The sequence below is a fragment of the Hippichthys cyanospilos genome, chromosome 13 (assembly GCF_059441005.1).
Source record: "Hippichthys cyanospilos isolate Australia breed blue-spotted pipefish chromosome 13, RoL_Hcya_1.0, whole genome shotgun sequence".
NCBI lineage: Eukaryota > Metazoa > Chordata > Actinopteri > Syngnathiformes > Syngnathidae > Hippichthys > Hippichthys cyanospilos.
The window spans coordinates 2,764,532-2,787,717 of NC_142381.1; the positions used below are offsets into that span (position 1 = coordinate 2,764,532).

At 39.2% G+C, this 23,186-nt stretch overlaps 4 protein-coding genes across 8 annotated transcripts in view; 2 read left to right on the forward strand and 2 right to left on the reverse strand.

The window, feature by feature from the left end:
• Positions 1-620: 620 nt before the first annotated feature.
• bbs12 (Bardet-Biedl syndrome 12) lies at positions 621-5,096 on the reverse strand. 2 transcript variants are annotated; one of them, XM_088431388.1, is made up of 3 exons: positions 5,029-5,096; positions 2,519-4,280; positions 621-762 (listed from the first exon to the last, which is right to left on the reverse strand). In XM_088431388.1, exons 2-3 carry the CDS (start codon positions 4,266-4,268, stop codon positions 686-688), a joined length of 1,827 nt encoding a protein of 608 aa, XP_088287514.1. In that variant the 5' UTR covers positions 4,269-4,280; positions 5,029-5,096; the 3' UTR covers positions 621-685. The 2 variants fall into 2 exon arrangements, with proteins under 2 accessions (XP_088287514.1, XP_088287515.1); XM_088431389.1 differs by lacking the exon at positions 621-762 and having other exon boundaries at positions 2,497-4,280.
• A 423-nt stretch (positions 5,097-5,519) lies between these two features.
• Positions 5,520-7,386, forward strand: cetn4 (centrin 4). The gene is made up of 5 exons (XM_088431228.1): positions 5,520-5,801; positions 5,946-6,101; positions 6,324-6,452; positions 6,531-6,668; positions 7,179-7,386. The coding sequence occupies exons 1-5, from the start codon at positions 5,799-5,801 to the stop codon at positions 7,266-7,268; spliced, it is 516 nt and encodes a 171-aa protein (XP_088287354.1). The 5' UTR covers positions 5,520-5,798; the 3' UTR covers positions 7,269-7,386.
• A 3,951-nt stretch (positions 7,387-11,337) lies between these two features.
• On the forward strand, positions 11,338-14,234 carry il21 (interleukin 21). Its single transcript, XM_088431834.1, has 6 exons — positions 11,338-11,689; positions 12,548-12,589; positions 13,732-13,845; positions 13,928-13,966; positions 14,046-14,126; positions 14,208-14,234. Exons 1-6 carry the CDS (start codon positions 11,558-11,560, stop codon positions 14,232-14,234), a joined length of 435 nt encoding a protein of 144 aa, XP_088287960.1. The 5' UTR covers positions 11,338-11,557.
• Positions 14,235-20,828: 6,594 nt separating this feature from the next.
• The window catches only part of adad1 (adenosine deaminase domain containing 1 (testis-specific)), a 78,742-nt gene continuing 76,384 nt past the window's right edge, over positions 20,829-23,186 (reverse strand). For 2 of the 4 annotated variants that reach the window (XM_088430934.1, XM_088430935.1), the window contains 5 exons: positions 23,101-23,176; positions 22,281-22,437; positions 21,984-22,215; positions 21,676-21,808; positions 20,830-21,331 (listed from right to left, as the gene is read on the reverse strand). In XM_088430934.1, the coding sequence (XP_088287060.1) occupies positions 21,218-21,331; positions 21,676-21,808; positions 21,984-22,215; positions 22,281-22,437; positions 23,101-23,176 (712 nt within the window). In that variant the 3' untranslated portion in view covers positions 20,830-21,217. Of the gene's footprint in view, positions 21,332-21,675; positions 21,809-21,983; positions 22,216-22,280; positions 22,438-23,100; positions 23,177-23,186 lie in introns of all 4 variants that reach the window. The other 2 variants (XM_088430936.1, XM_088430933.1) reach the window with 2 other exon arrangements.

Consider the following 23,186-nt stretch of genomic DNA (forward strand, 5'->3'; position numbering starts at 1 on the left):
GCTTCGCACGTACTGGCTCGCAAAGACCTCGGGGGTCGGCGTGCCGGCTTTGCCCGCCGAGATTCCCGAACAGAAGGTTTCCACGACGAGCTGGGAAAATGTCGGCAAATCCGCGCTTGCCTTCTGTTTGAAGAGTTGTGGCTAGGGGGTTGGTAGCCTCATTCCTTGCCCCCCTTTTTCTTGCCGCCTTCCCGTGTAGAAGTTTAATCAAAGCAGCTGCTTTAGATCTGCGCGGATGGCTTACCCCATTCGGGCCTCAGTTCGTATGCGTCTTGAGAAGCGCACAGTGAAGCTCACACCCACCAGCGCGCTGCGATTCGCAGACGTCAAGAAAGTGGAGATGGGGGCGGAGGCCTGGTTCAGCTCGGACGGTTTCACTGTGACCCCTCAACCACGTGAACGGAACCAGCGTTTTCATTCATCCGGGATACTCGTGCGGACTTCACGGGTTCAGAGTGTTCCCAGCTTGACGTCGAGTTCTTTGTGTAAGCTTTTTTTTTTTTTCATCTCGTTGGTTTGGGCTTCTGGGCAAACGTAACCACATCTGAAACTTGTGCTGGATCCGTTTAAATCCAGCTGGGCTCATGTTGGTAGCAAACTCCCATCTGCCGGAAGGAAACACTCAAATGTGCATGTGTGGTGTGGCTGCTTCTGAATTGAGAGCGTCTCTGCATTGATAGTCTTTTTAGATACTTGATAATGGCTCCGGATCTTCATGCCAAGTCAAGGGTGGGAAAACTTGAGTGTGCAGGCCGTTACGTACTGTAAAATACAAAAAAAAAGGGGCAGAAGGGCTGGCTCGCAGACATTATCAGAAATGGGCAGAACACAAATGTTGGGTGGGAAGAAACTTGAGAAAACTATTTGAAAGTCACATTCTCTAGTGACCTTTAAATTTCAAGGCAAAGATGATTCAAAAGCACGTTACGGTTTCATAGTTTTTGCGTCATATCCCAGTACAAATGACCAGATTTCAGGTTTACAGTCTATCAAATTAAAGCAGGGAAAAATCAGTCCCTCGATCTCCACCTTCGGCGAGTGCTTCCACATTTTTGGCGTGCGCTTTATGACGCGAAGCCTCAACAAAAACATACAGACTGAAGCGGCTTCCTGACCGTCGATCCGGGTCAGTACAGACGGCCCTTCTCAGTCTTGTGTATTTTTACAGGGCTTCGCATCATAAACCCCTAGCTGAAAAAGTGGAAGCACTCAAAGGTGGGCGATCCATCAACAAGTCAATGTAATGTGAAAATACCAGACTTTAACATTACATTGTCTGTTATCCTCATCCTAATAATCGATCGAGATTGTTTCAGCACGAGTTCCGAGACAAAATAATCTGCCCGAGCTACTGTAAACACCTCATCATCAAGCAGTCTAACATCACATGTAGGACTACCAGACAACTCAATTAGATGGACTATTGTTGACACGCTACATTCCACACAAGCATGTGTGAACACAATTAGTATCCCGGTGACTGTCTCCTCTTGCTCATTTCGTGTATGGCTGCGGAGGTATTCCAAATAATATCCTGGAGCCTATCCGAGTTGACTCAAAGTAGACCCTGAACTGGTCGTGAAACAGCCAATCCTTCACAACTATGGACAATTTAGTCTTAGAATCCATGGGAGAAAACAGAGAAATTTCAAGTCTACTGAATCAGGAGTATCCATGATAAGATCCAAAGCTGGGGGAAGGAACACTTTGCAAATAGTTCCAGGTCTCCGGTACAACAAGTAGTGTGTGTTTAGAGTGGCGTCAAAGATTTACGGTTTGCGTCTGGGTTTTAAATACCCTCAAGTCTACGTCCTGTGGCTGTCACCAGTCCCGAAAACTCACAAGTTAAAGCTAGTTTTAAAAAATGACAATGTTTCTGGGTTCAAATATCAGCTAAGGCCTTCTTGTGAGGAATTTATAAGTTCCCCTACGTGCTTGCAAGGATTTCTAAGAATATTTTGGCTTCCACATTCCAGCAACGTCCACTTAGGTTCACTGAAGACTAAATTGTCTACAGGTGTGAATGCTTGAAGACTAGTTCAAGATGTGCCAATTTTAGCTGGGTTAAGGCTCCAGCTAACGGACGGCCAAAGGAGAGATGGAATTCTCTGATTAATAGTCAACAACCAGTCCCAGTACTAAAGCATTAGCAAATTTTATCAACAAGCCATTTGTCTCCCTCCAGTGGTAAAGATTGGCAGTGTTGTAGAATTTTTAGGCTTTTCTACGAGATCCGGAAAATAGTCTGGAAAACAAATTGTGTTTAATTTGTTTATATTTGAAGCTTGAAACGTAATCACAGGATGATGCTTATGCATAGGAGTGATTATGACAGGAAGAGGGATTCTTCGATTTTTATTTACAAAGTGTGTCCCTGACAACTGTCCCAAAACTAAGGACGGACGGAAATGAAATATTATATTAAAGTACTTTGCTGACAACTACCCTCATACATATAAATTCGTTCTAATGTTTTTTCAGTCAATCTATCCTTGTAAAAGTCATAAAAACATAAAACCTGCATGAGCGTCTTCCTTGCTTTCGTCCACACCAGTAATGATCTCGGCGTCCGTCTGCAAGACGAGTAAAACCAGATCCAAGGCCTTGCGCCACGATTCCCGCTTGACGCTGAAACCGTCAAAAACTTTGGCTCGGGGAACATCGGCGTCAGAGTCCAAGACAAATTGTGAGACTTCTGCAGAAATGTCTTTATCATCTTGTAATTTCTGGCTAACCGCAGCCCTGCATTCTACCCGCGAAATCCCGGTGGAGTTGGTCATCACAGCAGATAGATAATCCATAAAACTTTCTGCCAGGAGGTCCAATACAAAACCAAGGTAGGGGTTAGAATCACGAATCCCATTTTTGAGATTCTCGGCATTTGATTTCTTCATGAGATGACGGATACAACACAACTCTGTGACTCCGGCGCCAGGTAGAATGGCTTTGTCTCTCAGGGCGTGGTGTACTCGGTAAGCACAAGCCCAAAAACGGTCCTCCAGCATCTGCAACTTCCCAAGTAGGGGGCTGGTGATGACAGCCGTGACCAACCGGGTACTGCCAACGGCGTAGAGGTTGACGGCTGTTACCGGCGTCCCCTCGTGGCTTTGGAACTCCCTCCAAATGCTGACCTGGATACCCTTGCCAACGCATTGCTTACTCAGCTGCGCGGCGTACGTCACAAGGACCGCCCCCGTCGCGATGGCCATTTCTTTTAAAATGGATACTCGAACTTTTCCTACTACGAGAATACGATGCTGGGAACAGAGTTGAGACAACGTATTGTTAACAAGCCCAGTGACAAGCACCAAGTCCACTTCTAAGTGCGTTATAAGGGCCAGGACTTTTGCCATCCACTCTTCCTCTTTGCTCAAATCGGACATACTTGACTGATTGCCGACACATTGGATACCCGCGGGCTTGTTGATACCAAGATGGCGATAGTTGTGGGATAAATCCCCGTTGATGAGAATGACGTTAACGGGTTTATTCTTAAGGTGATGCACCACGGAAGTCTGGTCAGCATTCAGGAGAACAACGCAGCCTGGACAAACGTGAGCGTGATCCTCAGGGAGCCCCGGCAACACGCAAGTGGTCATTTTGGTCACGTCCAACATGGAATCCGGAATGTCTTTCGATTGGATACGACTGGCTTGGATGACTAAACGCATTGCGTGGTCACAACCGTGGCTCAGTCCATCGGCCAGGTGTGCGATGTCAGGAAGACCAGGTTCCACAACTGAAATACTGTCGGGTTCAACGTTGCATAAATGGCGACTTAGCCTTACTTGCCTTTTACCTCGGCTGACTGTAGAGACCGAAGGTGACTTTGTGATTCGTTTCTGTGTCGACACAAAAAGAGCTTCCAATGGAACTTTGCTTTTCTTGCAAATCTCCAAGCACAAGTCCACCCCCTCGGTCATGGCCGTAACAATACGGGGCAGAGGGATCCCTTGCTGCAAGCACAATAACGCGGCCCGACTCCACGCCCCGGCAAAAAACAGCAAACATCCGGATCCTGTACGATAAACTTTGTGGTGTGCCCGAACAGTCTCGTGAACCAGCTGGCTGACAGCGCAAGTGGCCAGGTCCAGGTTGTCCAGGATGCGCAAACACGAGCCGGCCAGAATAGAATCTCCAGTCGCGTCATCTTGGATGAACTTGCTGTTTTTATGGGGTCCCAATGTGGAGTGGACAACGGCGGCCAGTGCAGAAAGCTTCTGCAGTCCCACGTGTTGTTGCTGGTGTAATATTGTGCTTCCCAGCATTACTACTGGGGCCTGAAAATTAAAGGAAACATCACAAGCCTTGTTTTCGATTAAAATGTTTTAGGGCCACACTGAAACAAAATTCTCTCTCTGTGTACAGTTTTACAGTCGCAATTTCTACATGAATAGAACTGCGGGTGATGATTGGTATATATTTTATGTTTTTTTTTTGTACTGAATTCATAGCATAACCTTATTTCAATTATAATGTCAAAATATTGCTCTCAAAAACATACAACTGTAGACATAAAAGGCATTCTATTCTATTTTATTCTATCTCATCAGATTACAGTTTAGTGCAGTTTCAAACTATGGCTGTTACTCAACCGAACAACTCACATTTTCCCTTTCGAAAAAAATACAAAATAAAACACTACTTTGCTCGACAACATCAAACTTTACTTTGATGAAATTACTCGACAATCATTACAGTAGGCGTATTTTTTTTTTCTCGTTTCAAGGTATCATTCCTCGTTTCCGGTTAGGAACTGACCCTAACTTGGAGTAAATCAATTAAAATAATATAACATTTTGATCATATATGTTGTAAAAGCACCTTCAAACTTTGCAGAAAACAATTAACACTGAATTGGAAACTCGTGAGAAAGGCAGCATATGCTAGGCTAACACATTACAACTAAAGCTACAACTAAAGCACATTACACCACTACTAAAGCTTTCCACAGTTAGCAAGAAAAACGGTCAGCAAATAATCCACACAAAAAAATAGAAGAACCGTTTAAGTATAAAAAGATAATACCTTATTTGTGACGTTTGTTTACACTTCAATTGACACGCTTCCTAGTTCTAATAACGACAGCGCATGCGTTGTTTGCCTTGTTGCTACAGGAACAAGAATGATCGACAACGATTGGCAGAACACACCTAAGTCCCGCCTTCTTCTTATAGCAATTGGCTAACAAATACGCGTCACAACTATGTGAACTCGGGTTTACGGATTAGGGGTAACACGTTGACGATCAGTTTACGCTTCACGCGGTTATGTCAAGTTAACTAAAATTTGCGTTAATCATGTAAAACAATAACCGTAACTCGCACAATCCGTTCATTAACACGCTTTGCTGGGTCAATCTGTGAGGTCTGCGCGTGCGTTGTTCTCGGTTACTAGGGTGACAAAGGAGGCGCTGCAACGATTGGTAGATAACGCTACACCCCGCCTACTTCTATTTGTAATTGGAGCGTAAAGTCCAAATTAGCTTTCCTATTGGCTGTCGTGTTACCACATTAAAAAAATATATCACTCGTTGAAACGTTTGTCAAGGAAAGTCAAACAAACGAGCTGCTTTACCTTGACGACAGCAATATAAGACGTCAGAAGCTACTCTCCATTTGCGTAACTCGTTTCGAACAAAAAAGTGTCACCAGGACAATCCGTTTGTTGCATTTTTGAGGATAAAAGAAGGGCGAGGAGAATCGAAAAGAAGTTGAGAGCGGCAACGAACGTGTCCGATTACTTCCGGTGTTTGCAGCTATTTTTTTCACTACATTTCCGCAAACAAAAGCACTTAAATGGTATGTATGTATTGAGAACTCGTTTAGAATAAAGTTTTCGTCGTGGTTTTGATTGTGGCACGTGGTTCTAGCTTGACCCCGTAAGATCATCGAAATGGAGGCGACGTCAGCGTTGACTGATCGCGGTTTTTGTTTTGTTTCTAGTCGACATCTTACAGAAAATCGGCTCCATCCACCAGCCAAAAGAAGAAAGCCAGTTCGAAAATCGAACTGAGCGAGGAGCAGAAGCAAGAAATCAAGGAGGCTTTCGATCTCTTTGACGCTGATGGAACTGGCAAGATCGACGTCAAAGAGCTAAAGGTTTATCTTTTTTCATCTAATTTGTATTTTTTATTATTTTTTTCCTCAAAACGCCACGCTGACATTCAAATGTTGTATTTTTATTCGAGTTCCAAGTCAACACCATTACATAGTATTGTTACTCTTCACTAGATGTGTGACTATCGGGATATAGTTGTAATTATCGTGGTGTTTAATGTTAATCGTGTTTCATCTGGTTGATTTTTATTATTGTGGAGTCAGGTTGCTATGAGAGCACTGGGCTTTGAACCCAAGAAGGAAGAAATCAAGAAAATGATCGCCGAAATCGACAAAGACGGTTCCGGAACCATCGACTATGGCGACTTTCTCAGCATGATGACGATGAAAATGGTGTGTCCAGCACCCGCAGGTTAAACCGTTTTGTCACGCTAATCGCACATGCTAATATGTGTAACTTCTTTCCATCAGGCCGACAAGGATTCAAGAGAAGAGATCATGAAGGCGTTCCGGCTGTTTGACGACGACTGCACGGGGAAAATCTCTTTCAAGAATCTGAAGCGAGTGGCCAAGGAGCTTGGAGAGAACCTTACCGATGAGGAACTTCAGGTACACGGCCCAACCAGGACCCCATATTTAACCCGTTTGTGAAGTAAAATTTACCAGAGCCCTAACCAGAAGATGATAGATGGGAGTGTTTTGATCCAATTCATAAAAGAAAAAAAATGCGGGATATCTAGAAAACTAGTAGAAAGTTCAGTCGAAAATAAACAAAAGGACAACAACAGTGTTAATTCAAGTCATGTATTAACTATCTATTAAAGCACACAACCTAAGTATTTTACATGACGAAGATTCTCGTCCATGGCACCGAAAGAGTTACGTATCAATATATGACCACTTGTAACGGTCGTTCTCCTGCAGCAGTTTCATGATCAAAAATAATTGGAAGTATAGAAAATTGCCAATTTTATGAAATTTTAGAGGTGATTAAATAGTTTTATTTATTTATTGTTGCTTTCTGGTCACACCGTTTGTAATTAAAAAGCGACTGAGGCCATTGTTGTGTGCGGCCATTTTGGAGTCCGTAACGGAAAAAGTGCACGTGTGCTCTTACAGGAGATGATCGACGAAGCCGACCGAGATGGCGACGGCGAAGTCAACGAGCAGGAGTTCCTGCGGATAATGAAGAAAACTAACCTTTACTGAGGAAATTCTACCCAACTTTTTATTATTTTTTTTATATACCTGTTTTTTTTTCCCCCTCTTTTGACTGTAAATATTCCAAAGCATTTTTTTTCCTACAAATTAAACTTTTTGAACATAACGATTGTTTGAGTGTCAAGTCAGCAGAAGTGGATGAAAGATGAGTCATTTGGTGAAAGTCGCTTTCTTGTTTCACATATAAAGAAAAAAAAAAAAGTTGTCAGAAAAACGCTTACCCAGTCGACTTTTGGCCCAAAACCCATCGCATCAAAGAGGAAACAGTTGTGACGTTGCTTTTCCGAACCAGACGGCAGAAAATAAGTTATTAGTGAAGCGCAAGTTTCCTCGTCAATAGGTCACCATAGTAACAAATACAAGCTACAAAGAATTTCAAAAACGTCAAATAAGTATTTACAAAGGAAATTGCAACTTTTGAGATTTTCACAGGAGATGCATGTAGAACCCCCCCATTTTTCCGGCCTTAACTAGTTTTTAATCGAGCGAGGCCTTTTACCAGAAGCCGTTGTTCCCCTGTCGCTGCGGTTTTGAAAATCCTCCCACTGTTTTGCAGCTATGAAAGCACCTATTCCAAAACAACCCTTTCTTTGCCGGTAATAACTCATTAATAACGGAAATACAAAAAGTGCCCAACCTCTTTTCGCACTCAAGCCCCCAATAAATAAAGAAAGCTAATAAGTGTCACCTTGTGCCTTCCAACAGTCACTGCATTCAGGTATGTTACTTAAACTTTTTTTGTGTTAAGGCACTGGCATTGTTGAACTTTTGTGCTTATTCAGCACATTGTAATCATCCAGTGTGAAATGAGTGATTTGGATATCTTGGTTATCTGGATATCTTGGTTATCTAGATGTAAACATATTACATATATGTGTGGGAGAAAAGGGAGATTAACATGTGGCAGGTGATGAATTGAAATGAGTTAATAAAATGAAACTAATTCGTTAGATGTATTATTTTGCATGGGTGAATTTGTATCGGCTAAGCAAATGTGAATATTTGATTTTTTTAGTTTAAAAATGTATGTGCAACATCTTATCCACACTGCTACAAAAAAATGAATAAATGTGAGGAAAATGTCCAATGAATTAAAACTATTTAGAAAAAAAAATGAAATAAGGCACAATTAAGCATGTTTTAAAATGTTAAATCTTCAAACTTCCTTGAGTTTAAAAAATGTATATATAGTGTACAGCATGATATATACAGTATTACGATTAAACAGGGCAAGATTCCTGTTTTAAACTGCTAAAAAAATACCAAATGCAAAGTGTCTAATGAATCAAAAATATTTTGAAAAATCTACTTCCAAAATAAAGCACTATTAAACTAAGAATATTTTGAAAGGGCAAATCCAAATTTATTTTCATGAGATTCAAGAGTTTATTGTCATATGCATAGTAATACTGCATAATGAAATTATTAATCTGTTCACTTTCCTGAGCAGACTACATTCCATAATCGAGCAAATAATAAGGTAGGCAATAAAACAAACAAACAAACAAAAAAACAGTAAGAGCAATGAGGACAGTAAGGATTAATAAATACTTATATTCTGAGCATATTACGGAGTAGATTACGTGAAAAGACTGTATACATATGAGGAAGATTTAAATTAAATTATCATGTAGTGCAAAATATAGAAATCCTTTTTCACATTTTGCTAAAAAAAAATGTCTATAATGACTCAAATATTTGGAAAAAAAATAAAACAATGAACTTTATTAAAGAACATTTAATAAATGTTTAATTCATGTGTACGCCAAACTACGAATTACTTTGAAAAAATGAAATACTTCCCAACTATTACTATTAATATTTAAAATAAGTTAAAAGCTATACAACTGAAAAGCCTATTTACAATGCAATGATTAGTATTACAGATGGAAAGATTGTTTTTCAGAAATATTCAAGTTTGGGGGAAAAAAAATGCATTGGCTTTTTTCCTTAAATTTAGAATAACGAAGCAAAGCCATTTTTAAAACACAACCTATTCTTTTCCATCACAGTTGAGAATGATGAAAAGAAAATCATTCTTTCAACGCGTGTTATTCCTGAGCAGGGGCAGGCATCCCCCACCCACGCCCGCCTCTACCTGCTTCCTGTACACTTACAATAAGATGGCGCATCCTCGCCTTTCACCGAAATGGCTTTGTCATTCGACCTTATTATTGTTTTGTTTTTTTTGGGGGGGGGGTTTGAGCTGGTGATACAGGCCAAGAATCAAATATTGTACTTTCCGCACCTAAAATCCTTTGATTTTTTTCAAAAGCGGATAGTGCGCCTTATATTCCAGTGCGCCTTATACAGTGCATAAACTGCAAGTGTCATTTGGGGGGATAAATAAAAAAAAAAATCGGCATGTAAATTCAATTTTTACCTCAGCGTTTGAGTTATAAATGTATTGACAGATTGTCAGCTGGACGTTAGTTCTGCCGACAGATGACCAGAATCCTAAACAAAGCTACAAAATAAAGCCGCTATTCTACTGAGGAGCGAACAATAATGAGTGGCAAAATTCTACAAATGTTCACCTGTTCGTCAATCACTGACGGACGGCCATTTTTCCAGCAGATCTTCAATGACAAAAATATGTCAAATTCCAATCTTTAGCGTTGACAAAGTTACGAAGCAAGCATGGGTAAAATAAAACGACGGGCTGATGTTTACAGTTTGGTTCGGCTTAAAAAAGGTAAACTAACAACGACGCGCCAGCAGAAATGATCGAAATGCCCCAGAAAATCGCTTTATTGTCTTTTATTATAAGTTATTATATGGATCCCAAGTTATAGCTGGGAACTAAAGAGTGATTAACTGCATAAGCGTGCCAAAAAAACGCAAACCAAAAAAAAAAAAGTGTGCTGAGCAAGATGCGGCTCAGGGAAATTCTTGTGAAAGTGTCGCTTTCTGTGATGCGCTCACGAAGGAAAGGGGACTCCTGAGAGGGACTCCTACGCACTCCTTCCCCTTGCTGCTGACTAAGCGAGAACGCGCATCAGAGGGGTTTTCGCTTTCTCTTTTCTCAGTCCCTTTATCGCATACTTCCTTTCATTTTTCCTCCCATATCTGCCCTGTGACGTACGCACCAGCTCGTCCTTCGTATTTTTCCCCACCCAAAAAAAAGTGAATTAATAATGTAACTAAAACACAAGCAATAAGACTATGGATATGCGGATATGGATATGCCTGATGAACATAGTAATAAAAGCATGAAAATAACTAATACACAAAGTTTACTTCAATTCTTAGCTCATTGGTAAAATGTACGCAAGCCAACAAGCTGGCATGATGGAAAACAGTTACAGTTGAAGCAGTTGGCCTACAAATGGCTGAAAAATATTAACCCTAAGCCAATTAAGTTTTACTTGTGATTGTGCAATACCCAATGGCATTGTAGGAAAAAAATGAAGTTTTCTCCAATAAAGTCATGGGGTACTGACTTACATATGCGCATATCCTGTTACAATATAGGGAGCAAAAATGTCTCACGGACATTAGAATAAAACCACAAAAATTATTAAAACAATTGCATGTATTGTTATAACAGGATAATGCAAAACATGAATAAAAAAAGAAGGGATTATGGAAAGAAATGCAGGGTTTTTTTGCATTCAGTTTACAAGTACATTGAAATATAATTGCAAGTGAGTTTGCACGTATTTGCAAATACTGTATGTTTAAACAGTGAAATATTTACAAATATACACAGGCATTTCCATTCTTCTGCACAGAACAGAAAAAGGCAGAATATTTTCTACTTGGTGAAAAGAGTCTATTCTTTCATCAGCGAGATTTAGTGTATATAATAACTGATCAAAATTTCATGTGGGTCTTGAAAATGTCAAGTATATTATTAATTTGATGACTATAATGGCCATTTTCATCAATTGTTGCAGCGTCCGTGATGAATGTGCAATCTCTGTGCACGGCTTTGTTGTTGTCGTCACGTTGAGTGTGAGCAACACTACGAGGCGCTCAGAGAATGGGAAGTGGTTCCTCTCGGCCTCTTCCTGCCGCGCTCGAAAACGCCGCTCGCAACCTACGGACGGCGACGCGCACACGCATCATTTGACGCCACGCGGCGGGCGGTGTGACTGCCAGTGGAAAAGAAAAAGTCAGTCATCCGAGTTTCTGCACGGTTCCAACTCTCGACGGGTGGTTTTCCTGCGTCCCCTGGGATGCGTATAAAAACCACCGGCGACGTGACGATCGTCACTTCCAGAAAAACGTAAACTTCTTGTCACCTGCTAACTGCGGCGTACTCGGACCTCGATATGAAACTCGTTGTTTTGTGCCTTCTTGCAGTTTGCGCCGCTTCTTTGGCTAGTGCTGCTGGCCTGACACTGGAGAATAGAAAACTGCTAGAGGTCTTGAAGCAAATTGGTGATGTCAAAGAATCGCTGGAGGTACGTCCGCCGGTTTATCAAATATATTCTACATTCAATTTAGGTACTTATATTATGGGGGTTAAGTTTAGAGTTAGTGTGGATTTTTTTGGGGGGGTCAGATCTAAAAACAAAGTGTTTTTCGCCAGGGCTAATTACTAATTTAGCATTTCAGCATAAAAATCGAACTAGCCATTTCTTGTGGTCATACGGTCAGGCTTTACCATCAAATAAATTCCATTTGCAAGCATTTAGGAACACAGGGTGCCATTTTGAATTGCTGCCTGTTATTTTTAGCCTCCTAGTGTTTTTTTTTTTTTAAATTGTTTTTTTGTTCGATGTTTCTTGATGGATGGGCCAAATTGGGTCGAAATTGACACAGAGGTGTTGAAATATTGTTTTTGACATTTAGTTGTCAATAGTCGTGACTTTAATCAATAATTCATGCATTTTATTTATATCGTATTAAATAATTAAATTTACTGGTTATTATTACATTCTGTCCAAGAAAAAAAGACACACAAAAGATATAGGGTAAAAAGAAAAAAAAAAAAGACAGAAAAAGTAAGAAAAAGGAAAAATGAAAGATAAACAAAAGAAAAAAAACAATGAAAGACAGAAAAAAGGAAAAGATATTCAAAGAAAAACAAAGAAAAGAATTAAAGACAGAAAAAGAACAAATAAAAATGAAAGAAAAAAAACAAACAATGGTGAAAGACAGAAAAAGCATCGGGAAAAGGAAAAAAAACAAGAGAAAACAAACAGTAATGAGAAAGACAGAAAAAGGCAAAAATAACACATGCTCTGCAAACACAGGAAATTTTCAAAATGGTAGCTGCAAATACTTTACTCAACACATTTCTTGTTTGTGTCCTGCAGCGCAGAGATGTGCTGGTGAACACGCCGCCGCAGAATATTGAGGTAAGTGTTACTATCATGTTGTTATTTGTGAGTGGCGGCCATATTTTAATAGTTGCGGTCGGTTAGTCAGCTGTTGGTTCACACTTAAGAGTGTGAGCGTGTAGGAGAACCTCAATCAATGCGTCATTCAACCGACGTACCCAGAAAAGTAAAAACTACTTCAAGAAATGTATCGGAATAGTTTTTCCCTTCTGAAAGGGCTTTACCATGAAAATTAATCAGTGTCAATGAGAATTTGATCAAAATAATCATTTATTTGTTGTTTTTATATTCATTATTATGAATAGTAGAGTTACGAGTATTGAATTGAATTGACATTATATTTTCTATTGTTATTTGATCTTTTTATTGATATTATATTTGATTCTGACAAAGACTCAAGGTAAAAATGACACCTATTTATACTTTTTATTTAGCTGAAAGAATAAGTCAGTGATTCTCGCGATTTTTAAACTACTAATCAAACTAATAGAAAATCAGACTAAAGAACTCGCAAAAATAGCATGCACAACTTGACATAAATTTGAACACGTTAAAAGCACGGCTTGTAATGTTCATTCCTTCGTCAGATGTTTACCGCTCGACAAGTCGCTTCCTGTTGTTTTTTTTCATGCCTTTTTCACACTTCCGCCAACATAACTTGCTCTCTCGTTCTCTGCGTCAAAATGTGATGAATAAGCAAATTGCGCTTTAGTCTTGATTTAGTTACAGATTGACTTTGTCATATGAACGCAACATGTGGGTTGCTGCACCACATAGTTGCACAACAGAAACGTTGCATTACAAAAATCGTTTTTGCATTATGCACCCCTAATTTTGGGGTGAAACTCTGGTATTTTTTATGTTACCGTGTAAAAGACCAAGAGTTTGGCGACAATATAAAAACTATAGCAAAACGGAATAAATCTTTTGTCAATTATCCATATTTTGTGTTCATACCCATAAGTTATTATTTGTTGAGGGTCAAGTGTGTTTCAGATTTCCCACATTTAAGTTATCGTTTATAGGATGCACCCATATTTTTGGCCTTTGTTTTTGGCTGAAAAAAAGTGTGGGGAATCACAGTATTTACTATCAGTTGGACTCTCAGTCATATTTTTGAGTTTCTTGCGTATTTTTCAATTTCCTTTTTTTTTTTCCAGGACTGTTGCTGTCTCTCTGCGTTACGTTGTTTCCGGGCCAGCTTGAATGTGCAGTTCAACGTGACCGAAAGAAAGCAAGACAAACTTTACAGGAGCCTCAAGCACCCCATCACTGTAAATAAAGCTCTCTGTAGTTAGCACTAGAAATATAATAGATTACAAATAAATAAATATATAAATGAACTTTGTCTTCCAGGAGAGAGTCATGAACTTCTGTAAATCTGGAAATGCTGTGGTAAGAGAGTTGGATTCTTAGCACACAAGTCTGTCGAATTTGATCAAGTTCAAGAAATCAACCTAAATGTTTCTTTTAGTCCAACTGCCAAGCGTGTGATTCACATCCGAAAGCAAGTGCAAGGGAATTTGTCAGCAGACTGGAGTCTCTCATTCAAAGAGTAAGTGATGGACTATCACCTCGACTCAACTTTTAAGTTGAGAAAATACATATAAATGGAAAAACATTGTTTCCCGTTTAGGCTATCAGCAGACTGAACAGCAACTGAGCAAGTCCAAGACCAGGGGGGGGAAAAAAGGACACTATGCTAAGAAGACGCCCCTCCCAAAAAGCAGTGGCCTATTTATTTAACTTATTTATTTCTTATTCTGAAAAGACTGTTCCTAAAAAGCTGCTTTATCGCGCTCTGTTGGGCTTGCTTTACTATTCAACATTTCATTCATTTCAATGAGATTCGATTATAACGTCTGGTGTATTTTATACTATGTATAACGGCATCGAGACAAAGCTGTTCTTTGTATTGACATTTATGTAACTATTTATGAAAAATAAAAGCTAACAAGACCGATGTTGTGTCTTTTGATTTTTGCCCACCATGCGTAGAAATGTGGTTGTCTTGAAAAAGGTTTGACAACGCGATGATGACAAAATTTCTGTTAACGGTCTGAAAATATTTTGATGCTAGTGTCAAAGGTCAACTCGTGGATTTTCCAAACTTCCTCTGAATACTGAATATCGATCTAGGGAAGAACATGATTTATGACACAAACAACCCCACAATACTCCACAATTACCGTAATTCCCCAAAGAAGACACACATTTTCCCAAAAATTAAAAAAGTATGGGTACGTCCGATAAACTAAGTTAAAAAAAATATATTTTTTTTTGACACCATTCGAGGATGATGGCATTATTTTCATTTAGAGCAGCAGGAGCAGAGTGACCCACCGTCCGGGTCCATCTTTGTTCACACACAGGACTATTACTAATATGGAGAGGATCAGGTAAAATGTCTTACACACAATCATAAGTAACTTTTGGATATGAACAAAATAAAAAAGAGTTTAGGAAGACGATATTTATTCTCTTTTGCTATAGTTTTGACATTGTTGCCAAAGTGTTGGTCAGTGTTAAACATGGTAACATAAAATACAAGAATTTGACTGCAAAATTAACGGTGCGTCCTATATAGAGGTGCGTCTTATATTTGGGGAATTACGGTAGTTCACACGATCACAGCTGTGCAAACGCCATCAGGCAGGTGTCACCACTAGGCATGATCAGGGGATTTTAACACCACTTAGATTTTACCAGGGTTTATTTTGCACCTGTGAACAAGGCTGTTGTCTGTCACGTTCATCCAAGAGTGCAGGTTGAAAACGCAAGGGACCAATGGTTTGCAAACCATAAAAAAAAAGAAGCAAAAAGTCATGCATGGAATTACCCCTTTCACAGCTGAGCCCACAGACTAACAACTGCATGCAGACTGTGATTAAAAAAAATAAATAAATCAAAGCAGCTGCATATCTGGCAAACATTTTTGTTTGAGGGGAAAAGAAAATATAACTGCTTAACTTTTGATGTTAGCTTTTACTCTCATGTCAAGCACAATATATGAGCTATGGCACTGTTGCCCAGAGTTGTTTTGATATTTCGTTAGCCAGTAAAATATCTGGAATTGAAACAACAGTACCCTCTGCTGGTTGCAGCTAAGTCATGCACTCCAGATAGCCTTGACTACTGAAGTGCTTACTATTTTTCTTCAAGATCGATAAAAGCATACATAAAAAAAAAAAACAAAAAAACAAAAACACTTGGGAGCTAAAATATTGCATAGCTAGTCAAAACATGACAACTTTTAATATGCCACGCTGCCGTTCCTTCTAAATGCTTGCAAACGGGAGGTCGAGAGGTACAGCATATAGGTGTCAAATTCAGACAATGTCGGGCTCATTTACTGCCATTCAAAATTGGAAATATTGTCAACGTTGGACATATTGACAACTCAATGTTTTATTATACATTTCCCCCACTTTTGCATTAATCCTTTCATCAGCAACTCGCAAACAAGGCGCAATAGAAATGTTGACACCCCAAAATCACCGGGTGGCGCTAGCAGCCAACTTATGACATTTGCAAGCCTTTCAATGACTTTGATGATTGGCTTAGCCTCGACTCCCATAATGCAGACGTCTTCAAAAGTCATAATACTCTATGAGATCATATATATTCCTATTTCAAATTCATATACTGTATTTAATATGATATATAATATAAACATGCAGCGTAGTTACTTTTTTTGCAATATTTGTACAACATAAAGGGGGCGTACCCCTCCAAAAAATATTGATATACTGGATGTATGGATTGGGTTGATGCCACTGAACATTATGAGGGGTTGAAAGTAAACATTAATATTTGATGAAGATATGACCCTTTCAAAAATGGGTGACAATAAGGCCAGGCTAGTGAAAAATCCACCAAGGTGTTAATAATGACAAGAAAACAGAAGATTTTAGTCAAATGACAGGTTATGTTGGATTAATATGGATTTTTTTTGTACTCTCTAAACTGCATTTTTATGAACAATTATCATTGAAAAACTATACAATGCAATCTTTGATAAACAAACCAGGGATATTCTGCAATCAATACATTTAACTACTCCTCGAGCTATGCTAGTTCAATTAGCTTGTCTAACACAATGGTGTTATATGTTAGCATTGCGCCAACAGCCTTTATATATACAGTTATCTATTTTTTAGCTTCTTTGTGTGAATTTATCTCTAAATATCAACCATTAATGACACACAGCTTGAGCATACTTGGGATGTTTTTGGAGCAAGTCAAAGGCGTTTAATGAGCTTGTCATGTGACACGGTGCTGATGGCTACCAATCCTGATCAACATATTTAACACACACAAAAAATTTGGATTCCAGACACTTCATTTTTTTAACTTTCTTGGAATTTTAGTTCACATCCCGCATTGCTGGACTGCCTGCGCTAGAACATTCCAAAGTTTTTACGTGCTCACTTTATGCAGTAGGCAGATGTGCTGCTATTTTTTTTTTTAATATATGAAGAGTAGGCGGTCCATATTTTGGTTGGGTGGACCTTTATCAGACAACACAGAAAAAGTACGAGGAAACCCAACGCTTTTTTGATGACCCAACTTGAAAGTAGTGCTGAATGATTGGAAATATTTTGGCCCGATAACATGAGGTTCTGATAGTCACTTTCTGGTCATTACGAGATGTCGAGCGCTTATGACTCCGCCACCTACCGCACAAGACCGTTCCAACTTACTTTCCCTCACTAACGGGGAAATCCCTGCGGTGTTGATGATGCTAAGCCAACAAACGCAATCACCTTTACAATTCCTGTAGCACAAATGCAGAACGGAGACAATGAAATCAGCCCTGCTTTTTTTTTTTTTCTTTTCTTACAAAACGACTGATGGATTTAATAGTGGAGTTCAACTCAAACCGCAATCACATTCGCGTTTATAGTATAACACAAAAGCAATGAAAACAATTAAAATGTTTACATGTGTGTGTGTGTGTGTGTGTATATATATATATATATATAAATATATATATATATATATATATATATATATATATTTTATTTTATTTTTTTCCCCTTTTTTTCTGTGTTAAGCTCGAGGAAAGTCTAAAAAAGGGCGGTACAGAATTATGTTCAAAAATTTTTTGTATTAAGATTATATATTAAAACATAATTGCTTTGTCTGTGTAAGATCCTGACTATGTGTGTGTGTGTGTATATATATATATATATATATATATATATATATATATATATATATTCAACTAAAAGACGTGTACAAGGTTGGCGTGTATTTACTTTTGCACTGGTGGTACGAGGAATTGGTATCGTCATCATGCGTCCCACAAGCCATTTTTATCTGCTCGGGCAGAGCCAGTGTTGAAAGCGCAGCATAAGCAAGGAATGCTTATTGAGAGAAGTCAAAATTGTAATATGGTTAAACTCTCCAAACTGTTGAACTTTTGTGATAGAGGCCCTTTAAGGCTACGTTCACACTACAGGGCTAAATTCAGATTATTTTTTTCTTAAATAAATATTTTTTTTTTCTTCAGCATTGAGACTCTGGTCCCAATTGAGTAAGTGGAGTTGGTGATTAATCAGAAAAATGTTTGTGCGTCACAAAGTAAGGACAGGACAACCACACAGGTTACAATAGGCCACATGGGGGATTTTTTGTCTTGAAAGGAAAAAATCCCAAGACTATAGGAAAAAAACCATATGCATTAGGCTGCTACCAAGTCAGCCCACCCTTTCCAGGCCTGCAGCTATATAAATTAAACTCAAGCCATGGGGGCCCATAACACAACCCCAACAGCTTTTTTACCTGCAGCTAAACCTTTGAAGCTACCATGGAGAACATCCTAATGACTTTGTTTTGGATTTGCATCATTGCCGCAAATCTCGGAGCAAACTCTCTGCCTTTGAGTGACGCCAAGATTTTCTTTATGCGGAAACATGTTGAATGCGTGAGTCTGAATTCCCGTGCGCTCTGCAGACTAAATCTCACCTAATTAATCTAATTTATTTTCTGTCCACACAGCCTTCAAACGCGACATTCTACGCTCCCGCAAACGTGAAGGTAAGGTTGGATATTTGGAAAGTGTGCAACACGTCTACAGTATGTATACATTGTCTCTGATGCTGAAAAAGAAAAAAAAAAGGTCACATTGGGTTCCCCCCATATATCAAAGCGGCTAATTTAGAGTAGCTATTTCAAAACCGCACTGGAGGTCGTCTAGTACAGGAAGTGAGCTTGGCAGGTGTCGGCGCCTCGCACCGAAAGGAAGCTGAAAATCTTTTTCTCTCTCACACGCGCACAGAGACCATGCACGACAACCGCGCTGGACTGCTGTTTGAAAGAATTGGACGGACAAATCCGAAAGGAGTGCAAAAACGTTATGCATGTCGACAGTGCGGTAGATTTCCTAAACTACACCATGGACGAGTGGATGGACAGGCGTGTGAGTCTTACATTGCGTATTTATTGGTGTGATAAAAAAATGACACTGGTGCTAAAATGTGATTGTTTGTTAACTCTCTCATAGCCACTGAGCAATTCCAGCCAATGTGCATGCCAGAACTGGCCTAAAACAGATTTTCGCAACTTTCTCAACAAGATGGAGTCGCTGCTTCAACTTCTGGAAAGTGAGGCCTCCTTGTAAGTCATTTCCACACAAAAGGAGCCAATTTTCTTCAGAGAAGTCTCTTTTTTTACTGACATAACTGATTGTATTTGAATACATATATGTATGCATGCATGTTTTTTTTTCGTTTTTAATTTTTTTAGAGCGAAAGTCAAACCCAAGAAATTCTTTTACAATTCTGGGTGACGCGAATCCTCCAATAATTTATTATTTTGCTTGTGACGGATCCAAAATTGAAGAAAATGTCATAAAGACTAGCAGGGGGACACAGAATAGAGATGTTTTTTTTTCGTTTGACTTCCCCATTAACACTGATCTAAATATACCCATATAACTGCACTTTTCAGGTAATGAATGTTTTGACTGCTAATTTATTTTAAAATAAGAGTTCCATTTTCACTCCCTGGAAAAATACTTCAGGAAGTTCTGTATGCTTGTCAACTTTACAACTTGGGAACGAGATTTTGTATGAAAAAAAAAAAATGTCCACATTTGATATACACCTCTGTAAAAACAGCCCTATTTATATATTTATTGCTATTTAAAAGTGTAGTTGGTTGTGTGTACCTGAAACTGAACAAGCCAAATAAATACAATTTCAAAAGGAGTCATGTTGCAATGATGTTTGTAAAGCAATGTGTCAAATGTAAAGATGAGAGGTCATAACATTTTCCATTCACGTGTGGATGGAAAACTGGTAATTACTATATGAAAACAATGTGGGAGAAGGACTGACGTGTAGGAGTGTGAGCGCTGTCAACATTACGAAGATTATCGAGTTTTCAGGCTGCCCACCTGAACAAAAAGGTGGAAAACGCAGTCATAGTGAAGTTGATAAGTCATTGCGGGATTCGGTAGATTCCCGTCATTGCCTTATATTGGTCTACAAGTCTCTGACCGACAGACTTATGGTCTACTAAATGACACTGCACGGGTTTTTTTTTTTGGCAAAATGATGAAAAAGTCACTAATTACTTGTGGTAGATGCTGCTAATTCTGACACTTTGCAGGGGTGTCCAAATGTTTTCTTTTGAGGGCTGCATATGAAAAAAAAAAAATTGAGTGGCATAAGGCCCTAAAAAAAAACCTTGTTAAACACAGTAAAACTCATGGGGGAAAAAAAAAAAAAAGCAAAATCAAGACTTTGTTTAAAAAAAGCCACTCTTAACTCAATTCCGTAATATTCCGTTTGCAAGCGGCGAAATAAGAAAACCTGAGACTGATCTATGTAAATGTCTTGTACTAACCAACACACAGGAAACCAAAGTGTGTTTCCTTCATGCTTGTACTACTACACAAACATTACAAATCACACACTTCAGTGGTCACGTGTCAGACTGGGTCTGCATGTGCTGTGAAATGAAGCCAAATGTAAGACAACTTTTGAAGGCTTCAAATAACCGATGCACTAAGGAGGAGTGGGCCATTTGGGATCAAAATTCTATGCCAAGAAATTCTGCAATAGTCAGCCGGTGGCACAGTTTCTTAATGTACAGTCCAAAAAATAAATAAAAATAGGCCAAAAGAAAAGCGTTTACATTTTAACGACATACTTTTAAATGTTATTGCATGTTATTGTATTGTAAACCCCATCGTCTTCATGCACGGAATAGCATTTTCTACACTCCCCCACCCCACAAATGACTAAAAGGAACAAAAAATATTTCTATTGATATTTTTAATGGGGTTTATATGTTTTTAAATGTGCAACATGTCAGAATGCAACGAAACAAACTAAAACTAACTGTTCTGATTGGATGTTGTTTTAACAGGAGCTCTAATATTTTCCTCATTTTCCTATTACCGGTAGTTTACAGACTAACTGCTCATACATGAATAAAAAACTTAAATAAAACTAAATAAAATTGTACAATAAATTTCCATTCCACGCACGTACAAAGTAACCTTTTTTTTCCTTCCCAAACAGGTGCAACTATGCAATTTAAGTATTGGTACTCATGTATTATATTTTTAATCCTTACTTAACCATACTTGAATGACCATCAAGAAATCTTTGACCTGTACTGTTGTTGGAAAATCTACATGTCAAAGTTCTCACTGACCATGGGCTTGTCTGGCCAGGAACCGAATCCTTGCTGCATCAGGTAGGTCCTCAGTAATTTTTTGGCCTCCTGGTATGGCTTTGCGGCAATCTTCATTGAAGAGGAGGAAAAAAACAAAACAAAGAATTCCGTATTTAGGCTAATAGGGCGATATAAAAGATTACTGTAAAGAAAATATGGGGGTTGACATTCCAGTTCACTTTAGCTTTTGTTAAACAGACTGGTTTGAACCATTTTGATATGGGTTGAGTAGGTATTTAGGATGGCAAAATGCAATCTTTACAGTATTACTTTCCTGAAATGTTGACATAATTCATTTAAAAAATATTTGCATAAATGGTATTTCTGAAACATATTTTAAGATGTCACATAACCCCAATGGTACAGATACTCCCATTTGAACCACTGTAACACTGTCATTTTATTCATATTACCTTGGCTTCTCTATATGAACTTGTTGCAAGCAAGTCCTGCCTGTTGGCCTCTTTGGCCACCAACTTGAAGCGGTGTAGCATCGCTGCCTTGCACAGGCGGCTCGCTAGGGCAGATCCGCTCTTGAAGGGAGATCTATTTACAACATGGAGAAGACATCACGGTAACCTGATTACAGAGCTCACCCACGATCGTAGCGAAAAAACAAAACAAACAAACAGCTGTTTTAGCCTGCAGAATTCTGCATTCTACATCCAGAATGACAAAAACAATTGAAGAAAAAAAACAAACACTTAATATTTGGACTTACTCAACTGTGGCCCTGCCAATCAGCCCGTTCACCACCTCCAGGGAGCTGTCTGCCCCGCTCCAGTTAAAACCGTAGGTCACCAGGCCATTATCAGCGCTGTTGCTGGCCACGGCAGGCACCGTTGTGATTTGAGGCCTCATCATACAGTAGAACATGGGCAGCTGGGCCGTGATTCCCTCCGTGCGGTTCACCGTCATCTCGATGCCGTGAACGTCTCCGGCGCCCGAGTCACCTGGAGCGGTTTTGTGAAATCATGACGATGACATGATTCGAAGATTTGATGGAGCGTCCACTTACCTACGAGGATGTTCTGGATGTAGATTGGCTCAATGAAGTGGCTCAGCAACGCTCCCTGGTAACCCAACACTTGCCATTGGGTGATCTTGTCCATGGGCGACACGCTGACCATTTTGGTGTTTGGAGGCTTAAGAGCAGCGGAGAAAACTGAGAACACCTGAAAAATGACATGTGTCAGCATCTGTGTGGAGAGGGGTCGGGCATTTTGCTGGCATACTTTATTATTAATGTGAATTATTTTGAATGAATAAATTAAAATAAATGATATTATTATAATAATACATTAATAACATGTCGATGAAGTTCAAGTTAAAAACTATGCGATTTCCCCATTCCCCTGACGAAAGTCTTTTAAAGAGTCATTTAGTAACTTCAGGAAGATATTTTTTTCTACACTTTGCTTTTAAATCTCGACAATTGCTTTTATATGTTGTACTTCTAATTACGATACAGTATGTGAGGAAAATTTAGTTATGCTGTGAATGGAATGAACTATAAATCAGTGATTCTATTTTTTGATAATTGCCTCGGGACTGGAAAACGTCTGAATCAGATATTCTCTATTTTTTCAATGTATCCTCTGTTAAATATTTTTTCTGCCCCCTTTGTCATTTAAAAAGTCGCTTCATGTACCAATTAATTTGCAAGTTATTAAATTAGGTTTGCTGAAATCTCACGTATCTCTTGACGTGCCTCCACATACCCCTATTTGAGAACCGCTGGTTTAAACAATGCGATTTTTTTCCCCTCATTAAACCCCCAGTGGGAATTAACAGTATTCAAATTGACAACACATCCCCATAAAGTGACAGTACCGCACCTTGCCCTCCACTGACACGTGCAAGCACATCTCATTGTTCATCTGCCAGGTCGACATGGAATGAGGGTTCAAAGACCTGCAAACAC